This window comes from Scardinius erythrophthalmus (assembly GCF_964197995.2).
Source record: "Scardinius erythrophthalmus genome assembly, chromosome: 2".
NCBI classification, from domain to species: Eukaryota; Metazoa; Chordata; class Actinopteri; order Cypriniformes; family Leuciscidae; genus Scardinius; species Scardinius erythrophthalmus.
This window is the reverse complement of record NC_138222.1, coordinates 50703471-50716455: the sequence shown is the minus strand read 5'-3', so window position 1 is coordinate 50716455 and position 12985 is coordinate 50703471. Positions and strand designations below refer to the sequence as shown.

General features: G+C 38.7%; 1 protein-coding gene across 1 annotated transcript in view; it reads left to right on the top strand.

Annotated features, from left to right (window-relative positions):
* Positions 1-12985, top strand: part of efl1 (elongation factor like GTPase 1) — a 99523-nt gene that overhangs the window by 68140 nt on the left and 18398 nt on the right. Inside the window, exons 16-17 of the mRNA XM_081351953.1 lie at positions 3412-3543; positions 6759-6906. Coding sequence (XP_081208079.1) covers positions 3412-3543; positions 6759-6906 — 280 coding nt within the window. The remainder of the gene's footprint in view (positions 1-3411; positions 3544-6758; positions 6907-12985) is intronic.

The window sequence follows — 12985 nt, the reverse complement described above, 5'->3', positions numbered from 1 at the left end:
AGACGGTCTCATTTTCCCACGCCTCAAAGCATCTGCGCAACATCCTTCCCTGAAAAACGTGTGCCATGATCCAGACATATGCAAACACTTACAGAAAGAATCCTCCACGATTCCTCCGATGAGCAATTTATCAACTGTATATCTCGCTTTGCATTTCAACCCTTCCGTTTTAAATGTATGTAGCAGCTTTTAATGTTTTTCACATTTGACATTGTATACATGGTTTATTTTTCTGACCATGTATAGAAATAGTTCATTAGTTCTATAGTTTATTTTTCTATAGGTGGTGCTATAATAAACATTTGTGAGTCGATCCATGATGTCATGCTCTGAATGCACAGATACTGATCTCGCGGGAGAGATCGACCCAGCGAGTCAACACCGCCAGGACCCTCAGACTTAAGACTTCATATGGCCTGCGCTGTGATTACCGTTAAGCCATTTTTATTACCGTCTTTACGCCCTCCAGGTGTTTGCTCATGAACACGATTGCGAGTCTGTCTGGAATTGGCCCTTAATAAGCCCAGCCTGTGACAGAAGCTCTTGACTCATGGCTGGTTCACTGACTGAACAAACTAACCTCTCGAGTCGGGGGCTCTGCTCTCCTGATGGAAACACTCTTGGACCTGATGTAATTCCACTGAATGGGATTCGAGGGGCAAGTGAAATGTTCTTCCTGCTGAGCCACTGAAATGCTTCATTCAGTCAGTTTTTATATGAATGCATCTCCTCCAGGTTACTGCCCACCAATCAGTCCCAAAAAGTTAAAACAATGTTACCACTCTCATCCTCTCTCAAAATGTATCTAATTTGCATTTTATTTGAAAAACCTAATGTTGCTTTCTGTCAATTTTTAACTTTTTCATTCTTGGCCTGTGGTTTTTAATTTAGCTGGAATGATTTTGGCCCTGTTTTTGGTATTAATATATTAAGGTATCCCGTATTAAGATGCGTTTTGGTCGATCGGATCACAAGTAGACGAGGCAGACACGTTCCCCTTTACACCTGCTGTTTTATTCCGTCTCTTTTGTCCACTTTTGACTACTTCTGTCCTGATTTCTTCTAAAAGAGGGTCTGTAAAACTATACAGGCTTTTTCAGATCTTTCAATAATTTATTAAATAAGCTCACGCAATTTACATAGGAAAGCGCCCGGAAACGATGGAAAAATACACGGAGAGCATCAGCTTTCCTTTCTGCTCTGATGAGTCCGTAGACTGAGAGTAGACGGTCTATTGTGGTTGTTCCAACGCATTCGACCACATGAGCGTCTACACTACGAAAACAGTCCGGTCGAATGTGTTTTTGATTTCTTCTGGAAGTGGTTTAAAGAGGTCAAGCTCAAATGCTTTAGACCCCATTTACACGTGTATTTAGCATCATGATCCGATCCACCAAAAATAATCTTAATACCAGGTGTAAACAGAGCCAGAGAGTAGTAGCATTCTAAAAGCATTTAAAATATTATTTTGTTAATGCCCATGCAAGGGACTACTTTCCGAAAATAAAAAGGCAGCCATCTGTCTGAGAAAAAAAAAAAGTGTGATATTATGAAAACAGCATGTTGTTTTCACAATAACATAAATGGATTATATATTTTTACTGCACTAAAGAAGTCAAAGCGGAATGTTAAAATATTATCTGTAACATATTTATTTTATTTTATCTTTTTTTTGTTTTTAATGTATAAAAATCTATAAAAGTTTGTGCTGTCAATAGATTAACAAAATTAATTAATTAATAAAAACAAATTGTGATTAATAAAATCTAACATTGAAGTTTTTAATAAAATTTATATTGTAATAATTTCACATTTAATCTCCAAATTAATACAGAAACAACATAAAGCCAGTAGCCTATATTTTAAATATTTGTTTAATGGCATCTTTTTATGAAAGAAGGCATCACCGATACCAATACTTCTACTGATGTCTTTATGAAATATTTTTTTTTCTCTCAATTTTTGTTATTAATTATATATTATCATTAATTATAGTCATTCAGCATTACAGTATAATTTAAAGCATTATAATAAATGTCACATTTACCTGTGCCTTCAATATATCAGGGCTCAATTTTTTCTAGTCAGACCGGTTCAGATTTTTCCTTGCCCTGTCAAAATGCACAAAAAGTTATTGTTTTCATTGTTTTTGACCCACGTAAACATGTAAACAGGGCTTTAAGATTTTCAGGTTGGATATATACAGAAATTGAATATATTTATCAAACACTTCACAGTCACTGCATACATTTATGCAGATTAAAAATAGATTATCCTTCTAGCTACAAAAGTTGTTCAGTTAAGAGCAGTGAGTGATTCTCTCTCTGTCTTTTGTTCTTTGGTTAACATTAATAACAGACATCACAGCAACAGGTTTAATGTCACTTTAAGACCTGCTGTGCATGACGCTGATCTGACACACATTCTATTTTCTCACAACTCTTTACATTCTTACTTACATACACACATACTAGACTTAATTTAACTCAGTTAACTGTGCTTGCAATGATACTTGACAAAATGAGCATTTTGGTATAATTTTGTGTGCTTTTGTCCATTCAAGCACTGTCTGAAGCGGCTTTGTGCGCACGAGTCATGTGTGTCACACAGTCAGGAGGTTCACAGCAGACGTGCGTGCCAGTAGTAACGCACTGTCTTCTCTTTTGTGTCTTATCGCGCATGAATGGTTTAAAAGGATTCACTTGAGCAAGAGTGTGATCATATTGTAATGCTAGCCAAAGGATGATGAAAAAAACGGATGCTGCTTTAATTGCGTTAAATATTTTTACTGCGTTAAACTGGGGGGAAAAATTATCACGTGCGTTAACGCGTTAATTTTGACAGCACTATAAAAATATTAATATTTTTTATATTCCATTTATATTCCACAATAAATATCATTACATTGCAGCATGTTAAATGTGTGTATATTTAAAGTTTTAACATACTGATATGTTGTTGAAATTTGTTTTGGTTTATTAAAGATGAGTTTGAACCCAGGCAAAGACAAAAAAAAAAAAGCAAAAACCACTGGACTACTTGTTTTGTTTATCTTCTAGTAGCTTCTTGTGTCTAAGTACACCTTTTTTATGGATGTTGCCCTAGGCCAGATGCCATATCACGACTAGAATTTAGGGTTCTCTTTTATCACAGCACTATTGCAAAAGTTCTTGAAAATATGTTTCTCTTTCCATCACAACGTGCACAAACACATGCTTCCACTCTTACTCACACAACCTCCCACCTAAACGGGCACACACAGGGGCCTTTGTTATGTCAGGAAGCCGTTGTATAAATAATAATGTTTCATTTTTTTTAACAACTCTTTTTATGAGGTTTAAAATCCTGTGTAAAACAGTTTGACTGGTCTTTTGAATGCAGCTTAGTTTAATGTTGTTTGTATCTCTGCAGGTATTGGTGGCATGGAGGAATTCATTCTCAAGTCGGCCACCATCTCCACATCTCCTGCCTGCCCACCCTTCACGCCAATCAACTTTGAAGCTACGCCCATCGTCAGAGTCGCAATCGAGCCCAAACATCCAAGTACGTGTTGATGAGCAAAAGCAGCCACATACAAACACAGAGCTCATTCAGCTTGAGTACTCTTTTGCATTGTGGTGCAGCAGGTAGGCTTAAGCATTGCAGAAAACTATCAGGTACATAAAGAAAAAACAACTGATAAGCAAAGAAGAGTGCATTGACTCATCGCAATGACTCAACCGTATAAATGAACAAGCAGTTATTTTTTTCTCTGCCCTTGGGCAAGTTCTGAATGTAATAGAAACTTTTTTGTAGGGTATACTGTATATTTAGTAAGCTACGTTTCTTTTTCAAGTGTGTGTAATGATTAAGTTACAGAATGTAGTGAGGTTTGTATAATTTTTAATTGTGATTATTTGCACCCTTTTGGGCTAACAATCTTGATAGATCACACATTTATTGTGAAATTAAGCATACGCCATTAATCTTCTTTAACATGTTTATTTTGTCATCATTTGTCAACATTTAGTTTCTTTCTTCAAGTGTGTGAGATGATTAAGTTACATAACGTAGTGAGCGGGAGGAGCAAACGACAGACAGTGGTGTCAGGCCTCGGAGAGGCATTTATTAACATAAATAAACATAAAATGTTCAAAAATGGGGGAAATAAAAAAAACAAAATGGGGATCTGGTGTCCTCGTCGTGCCAGGGAATCGTGAAGGATGGGTAGTGATCAGACTTCGGACTCTGTTCGGTCTGAGGCGCGAGGGGCGGCGGCTTCGGCATAGCAGCTTGTCCTCTTTAGGCCACGACAACTGAGGGAAATAGTGGCCCGGCATCCTAGCCTGTCAGCAGCGTCACACATGATTATCCATTCAGGACTGCGGGTCCGGCGACAGCTCACGTCTTTGGCGGCGCGGGAATCCCTCCGCGCTCCCTTCCTGGACCCATGAGGACACCAGCGTGCATACACGGGGAAGAGTATTTAACAGAGGCGGTGATGAGGCTTCATATTCTTCAGGTGTGCCTCTTCACACTCCGCCAATTCTCCTCTTCAGCGCCCCTCCTCTCCAATCACACCCACTCCAGTCGGGAACCGGGAGATGCCAAACAAACCCTAAACCAACCACCTTGACCTGACTGCATTATATAGGCTACCTACTACAGTACAGGGATCCATTCAGAATTACTAAACACAGCAACATACACGACAAGTCAAAACATTATCCTGAATGCGAGTGGAAACAACGTGAATGTACTGAATTGTGTCTAAATAATCGAATCTGTGTGTTCGAGAGCGCACATAGACGGTTTCCTTGCGCATCAATATAACGGACTTGGACGTGCTTGCTGTACGACTCCTGTACGTCACTGCAATCGTCTTTACCTTGATTACAATCCTTATCCATCAAAACTTTACTAGTGAGACGCTGGTTTGCTTTATCCAGCTGAGAAAACATAGTTTGCTTATCATCTGGCCATACAGTGGTAAGATGTTTTGACGTTCCGTTCAGTCTGTATTTCACACAACGTGAGGGCTCGTGCTCTTCAAAAACAATCACAGAATATGATAGAGCTCATGTTTTTAATAAACACACACTGGAATTAATAATTCATGGAAAACCTAACGTGAGTCGCTATTCTCTGATGAAATCAGCCTGGCTTTCTTTACATTCGCAAATTCTCTTGCCTCAGTAACTTATCTGCGGTATTTTCCTAAACTTATTTTAACGCATTAAGTAACGTATTTTGAGTTAATCGCATTATGCATTGCATTGAATTTTATCTTTTATTTTGTTCTACTGTTTGAACTAAATTTTTGGGTGAATACTGCCTACAATGGCAGCTCACAATGACTTACCATAAAATAGATGCATAAGCATACAGATTAAATTGTCATCTCTAATGGGTCTCTAAGGTGCAAATATCCCTCAAAAAGGTGCTTTAATGGTGACTTCTCCAGGTTCACTCAGAGGTTATTCTCATTAGCTGTGTCAATGATGGCATGGAAACCCCGGCCATCTCAAAGCATCACACTCGCTCATGTGGGACGCATTAGTCACAAGCACAGCTGTAATGAGGAAGTTAAATGTTTCCCAGTTTAGCACACCAAAGAACTGTCTGATCTTGATCACACACACACAAACACAATATCTCATTGTGAGGGAGATCACTGTCCCAGAGGGCTGTTTCAGAGTTTAGTTTCATAACCGTAACTTCAGCTGCCTTCAGGTCAGGAGAAGCCATCGTTGGTGAAAACTCACCATCTTTATTAAAAAGCTCTCATAGTCATAGTGTTACTGCTGTCAGTACAATATGTTCCAAATGAATTTGCTTTGATGTCAAACAGCACTTTTATTTGAAGAGAGAATGAGAGGCTGCTTTAAATCATATCATACATGTTTTATTATTTTGCCCCCACCCCCCGAGGTCTGCTTCTAATGTTAGTGAAGATTTGAACAAGATTTTGATTGAGTTTAACAGGACATTTGTTGCTGCTTTATATTTTAAAATACTCTGTTTGTGAAATAAATAACAATTGTTGTGCTCCAACATGGGCTGAGGGTTTGCTTTCGGGTCAATATAGTTTACGTGCATCCTTCCACAGCCTCTTGTCAAGTCAAGTCTCCTTAATTTATACAATAATAATAATAATAATTCATTACTTTTATATAGCACTTTTCTGGGTACTCAAAGCGCTTTACAGATGGAAGGGGGAATCTCCTCAACTACCACCAGTGTGTAGCATCCATATTGCGGCAGAACGCCCACCACACACCAGCTTATTGGTGACGAGGAGACAGAGTGATGAAGTCAATTAGTATATATGGGGATGATTAGGAGGCCATGATGGACAGAGGCCAGTGGGCAAATTTGGCCAGGATATGCCGGGGTTAAACCCCTACTCTTTTTCCGAAGGACATCCTGGAATTTTTAATGACCACAGAGAGTCAGGACCTCGGTTTAACGTCTCATCCGAAGGACGGTGCTCTTTGACAGTATAGTGTGCCCATCACTATACTAGGGCGTTAGGACGCACACAGACCACAGGGTGAGCACCATATAGCGCTTTATACAATACAGGTTTCAAAGCAGCTCGTAATGAATTCATTCCTATTGAAACAAAAGGTATGCATGTAAACATAGACATTGATAACAGGAAAATTATACATGCAAAAAGAGTTAATTTCAGCTGTCCAGCAGCTCTAAAAAAAATTGTCAAACAAGAAATGCTCACACAAGTGTGTGTGTGTGTGTGCGTGTGTGTGTGTTTGCAGGTGAGATGCCGAAGCTGGTGCGGGGTATGAGATTGCTGAACCAGGCCGACCCTTGTGCCGAAGTGTTGATTCAGGAAACTGGAGAGCATGTTCTGGTCACTGCAGGGGAAGTGCACCTACAACGGTGTCTGGATGACTTGAGAGAGAGGTGAAGAACCACACACATATATACACATAATATACACAATAACATAAACAGTACTTAGGCCCGTTAGTATTTTTACCAAAAGATTATGGTTTTAAGCTATTTATACCTTTTGTTGTAATGTGTCAGTAGGAAATATCAGTTTACTGTTTCCTACTGACACATTACAGCAAAAGATTAAAAAAAACTTTTTTGGGGGGGGTGAAAATACAACGTGCCTATGACTTTTGCACAGTACTGTATATACATACATATATACACACCACCATTCAATTTGGGGTCAGTAAGATTTTTATTTTTTTTTTAAGAAATTAATACTTTCAGTAAGGATGCATTAAATTGATTTAATGACACAGTAAAGACATTTATAATGTTACAAAAGATTTCCATTTATTAGTATAGTATTGGTAAGCCAGAATGTTGACAGACAGGAGATTTATATGATGCAGGCAGCGGCTCTATCAGCTGCTTGTCTCCCTTGCTGAACACGTGAGGAACTGTGATGTCAGCAACATATTTACATACTAAAAGTTGATTGTACAGCTACTCTCATGTGAAACCCATGCAGAGCTTAAAAAACCCTTGTTTTTACTGTATTTTTGATCAAATAGCCTTGGTGAGCATAAGAGACTTCTTTCAGAAGCATTCAGAAAGATGTGTTTACCATCATGCGCTCATCATATCGAGTCTGCAGGTAAATTAAGAAGAGAAGAAAGAATATTACAGCTGTCATATAGATGCCCACACTGAGACTGGGTTCTTTTTATTCATGTGTGTGCTGTGTGTTGTTTTTCATGCTAGACAACATGGAGCACTGACAACATATAATTTCCATTATGTGTTGTAATTCTGGGTAAAACAGAATAATTAAAGGGTTCGTTCCTCCAAAAATGAAAATTCTGTAATTAATTACTCGTCGTTCCAAACTCGTAAGACTTTCATTCATCTTCAAAACACATATTAAATCTTTTTCTTTTTTTTTTATCTTAGAGCTTTCTGTTCCTCCATTGACAGCTACGCAACTGAAACTTTGACGCTTCAAAAAGTTCATAAAGAGATCGTAAAACTAATCCGGTTTATTATTCCTATAGATATATAGAATAATAAATATTCTGAAAAGACACGATTGCTTTATATGAACAGATTTAATTTAGGCTTTCATTCACATATAAACATTGATCAGCGAACATAAACAGAAGCTCAGAACCTGCTTGACTTGCTAGAACAAACCTCAAACGTGCTGCATAACACGAGAATGAACCTCACTGGTTCTTGCTGAAGCTCGAACGTGCTGCGTAACACGAGAATGAACCTCATTGGTTCTTGCTGAAGCTCAAACATGCTGCGTAACACGAGAATGAACCTCATTGGTTCTTGCTGAAGCTCAAACGTGCTGCGTAACACGAGAATGAACCTCATTGGTTCTTGCTGAAGCTCAAACGTGCTGTGTAACATGAGAATGAACCTCATTGGTTCTTGCTGAAGCTCAAACGTGCTGTGTAACATGAGAATGAACCTCATTGGTTCTTGCTGAAGCTCAAACGTGCTGTGTAACATGAGGATGAACTTCAAAGGTTCTCGCTAAAGCTCAAACATGCTGTGTAACACGAGAATGAACCTCATTGGTTCTTGCGAAAGCTCAAACGTGCTGCATAACACGAGAATGAACCTCATTTGTTCTTGTGGAAGCTCAAACATGCTGTGTAACACGAGAATGAACCTCATTGGTTCTTGCGAAAGCTCAAACGTGCTGCATAACACGAGAATGAACCTCATTTGTTCTTGTGGAAGCTCAAACATGCTGTGTAACACGAGAATGAACCTCATTGGTTCTTGTGGAAGCTCAAACATGCTGTGTAACACGAGAATGAACCTCATTGGTTCTTGTGGAAGCTCAAACGTGCTGCGTAACATGAGAATGAACCTCATTGGTTCTTGCTGAAGCTCAAACGTGCTGTGTAACACAAGAATGAACCTCATTGGTTCTTGTGGAAGCTCAAACATGCTGTGTAACACAAGAATGAACCTCATTGGTTCTTGTGGAAGCTCAAACGTGCTGCGTAACACGAGAATGAACCTCATTGGTTCTTGCTGAAGCTCAAACGTGCTGTGTAACACGAGAATGAACCTCATTGGTTCTTGTGGAAGCTCAAACATGCTGTGTAACACGAGAATGAACCTCATTGGTTCTTGTGGAAGCTCAAACATGCTGTGTAACACGAGAATGAACCTCATTGGTTCTTGCTGAAGCTCAAACGTGCTGTGTAACACGAGAATGAACCTCATTGGTTCTTGCTGAAGCTCAAACGTGCTGCGTAACACGAGAATGAACCTCATTGGTTCTTGTGGAAGCTCAAACATGCTGTGTAACACGAGAATGAACCTCATTGGTTCTTGTGGAAGCTCAAACATGCTGTGTAACACGAGAATGAACCTCATTGGTTCTTGCTGAAGCTCAAACGTGCTGCGTAACATGAGAATGAACTTCAAAGGTTCTCGCACGTCAAGCGAACTGATTACCACAACTAATGTGTGAGTTGATGAATATTTAAATATGAATATATGAATAATCTGTTGATCATTTAAAGCGATCGTGTCTCTTCGCAAAACGAGTCCATATGAATTGAACAGTTTAGTCCAACATTTTCTGATCTCTTTATGAACTTTTTGAAGTGTCAAAGTTTCAGTTGCGTAGCTGTCTATGGAGGGACTAAAATATCTTCATTTGTGTTCTGAAGATGAACAAAAGTCTTAGGGATATGAAATGACAATGAGGGTGAGTAATTAATTACAGAATTAAAATTTTTGGGTGAACTAACCCTTTAACAGGAAATAATACAGCTTGGTTGAATTGTATTGGGAAAAAATATTATTTGGTTAACAATATTTTTTTTTTTACACCTGCATGGCAAGGTCATTTCATAAGCATAGAATGTCATTGCATTATGATGAAAGATTATGAAAACAAACACTTTCATTAGAATTACGTGCACTGGTGAAACATTTACAACACAATTAAGTTGTCAGTTCTGATTTCATGTTTGATTTGCATATTTTACTATGTGATATGTCATCACATTATCAGATCTCTGCATTTTGTTGGACCCGAACACTTTCGGTTTCTTTCCTCTCCCCATTCTCAATCATCTCATACTATTTCTCTCACTATATCTCTCTGTAATCTATCATTTTCTCTTTCTCTCACAATCTCTGTTTCACTGTGGTGGTTGCAGATCAATATCTCTTGATGTTGGTCTTTGAGCATTGAGCCTCCTGTACTATTGCAGAGCTTAGACTAATTCACACCTCTGTGGCTTCTTCTCAACACAGACTGACTTGACAAATTATTCATGGCTCATACAAGGCACAGTTTTTGCCTTGGGGTGGGGGGGGGGATGTTAAAGTTAGATTTGACACATACCCTTATAATTACAATTTTGAAGATGTTTTCTCCAACTTTAATAAGACACCAGGGTACATTTGGCTTGCCCTTTGGTTTTGCATTGTATAAACAGCATATCTGCATAAATTAGCAGCACCATCTGCTAAATATTGGTTGGAGCTAAATCTATCACATCTGCCCTCGCATATGAGTAGCTGTACCTTTCCTTCAGTATTGTCTAACTCCTTAATCTAGGTCAGACTGTGGGTCTTAATTTTTTTTTATAAATTTACTAGCCACATAATGATGAATTTGGTTTGTCAATTGAGTATTTGGAATTGTGTGGAATTGTATCTGGTTATGTCTAGTGCAGGTATTTACGTTTACTTAGGTCAGTTTTATGAAAAAATGTGAAATATGCAAGTCACATATAAAAAGGTTTTATGTGTAGTGAAAATGTGTATTGAGCTACATAAAAATTACATATATTCTCGGTCATAAATGTCGCAATACGTCTACTAACTGTTATTCAGACTGTTAGATTGCATATGAGAAAATGTGCTATACATTACATTTTCCTGAGAAAGTGGACATACAGCAAAATATTTGAGCTGTCAGGGTAAAACATTCAGTTTAGAAATGAGATGAGGACAGTTGACTTTTTCGTACTCCATTGGGTTCATTCCCACTAAAAACTGTGAGCATCCTCACTCATCTGGATATCAACTGGACCAGAAATCATTTAATGAATTCATTACCAGTATTTATTTGAAGAAGGAAAGAAAATGAGTGTGTTTGTTGTGATGCGCAATGCAAACTGTCACCTAAAATGCAAATGAAACAAGTTATTCTTTGATAACTCCTGGCACTGTTTATGCAACTGCTTGGTGCATTTTAAATGTAAATTATGTGACTAGTAATTGTTAAGCTCTTCTGTTTTGCTTGAAAATAAAATTGGCCACAAGATATGGATCCCCACCAGAATGGCTTTTGTTGTGATTTCTATGTGCCGCCACGGTACAGTGTTGGCCTCGTGTCATGGTTTGTTATATTTTTGTTGTTCCAGGAACTGTCCTTCATCTCATTGATAGTACTACAAAATCAGTTTGAGTTAAGACCTGCGAGAGATACAGCGAAGAGACGAGGGGCAAATCAGGAGAGAAATTGTCACATTAACACAAAGGAGCGGGAAGCCAGAGAGGGATATGTCATGTTTTGTGGATGTAGATTAAATTTGACGATCCTGACTTGGCTCTGCTAGAGCAGTGATTGGCTTGTGAAATCGCACCAGCGTTCCATCGCTAAAAATGTTGTAATGGTGTAAGGAGACACAAATGAGCTCTTATCCACTCCCCATCTGGTGCTCTGCCTCGAGCTGCGGGCCTGTAAATTAACACAAGTCTCTCGCAGTGTTATTTTGTCCTGTTTTCAGGCGTTGTGAAAGAAAGACTCATCAATTTGTTTTTTACATTTTCGCCAAAGCATTTTCAGCTCAAGCGCGGTTACTGGCTGTTGATGGGGCTAGAGATCCCTCAGGTGTAATTTGGCTGGGCTGTAATAGAGTCCGTCTTGTCAAGGTTTGGAAAAGCTCCGGCTAAAGCACGAGATAAAAACATACTTAAACTCCCCATTGATTGAGATATGTTCCTGTTTATATTCACCTTGTTTTCTGTGCCTGCTTTCTTTCATTCTTTCTTTACTTTGCTCGTCCCACCTGCTCTCCCATTCTTTTCTTTATTCTACTTTAATAGAAGGTCATATAAAAGCCATGTTTAATAGGCCTGTTTAGGATTCAAAAAAAGCCTGCAAGGTTTGCGAAATTAAATGTTAATTATCTTTTCAAAGACTGTTTAAATGATATAAATGAGTATTTGCTGAATGCTGATGGTAGATGAGAAAGGGATTTGGGTATTCTTTTTCACATATCATTTATTTTCTTTGTTTAACAGTTCTATCTAATAAAGTATTAGACATAACTGTTAAACCGAGACTTGAAACTAATTAAGTGTGCTCAGGCATTGGCGTTTTCAACGCTGTCAAAATAAAAGTCCGCCGGGCCATCTAAATATAAGTCACACTTACGCTAACTTCAGTCAAACCGAAAACTTATCGGCTGATGCCGATAATCTAAACATTAAATAAAAATTATATATCCTTCGACCACTACAGACAGGTAGTGCACTGCATTTCACATCGATTTTAAGATCAGCTGTTGTAGAGGGGACGAGGTTCACTGTTTCGACAGCACCGGTGTGTTAGAGCCCGTTTACACCTGGTATTAAGATGCGTTTTGGTCAATCGGATAACAAATAAACAATGCTAAATATAGGTCTAAAATGTTTATAGCTTGTCCACTTTCAACCACTTCCAGAGGGAGTCGAAAACGCATTAGATCGGATTGCTTTCGCAGTGTAGAGGCTCATGTGGTCGAATGTGTTCGAACAGCCACTAAAGACTGTCTACTCTCCGCCTACTGACCTAACGTGTAAACATTATGGGAAGCGCACTAGCCAGACGGGATTCAAACTTTGTCAGCTGAAGACCCAAGTGTGGTTTGAAGATGAAAAACGTACAAAGCACAATGTTCTCTAACCATTCCTGATTTCTAACACGCACTCACGGCGTTCGGCGTGTTCTTGTGGCTATCAGAGCAGAAACGAAAGCCACTGCTCTCCTGGTGTTATTTTGCTTAAATTGCGG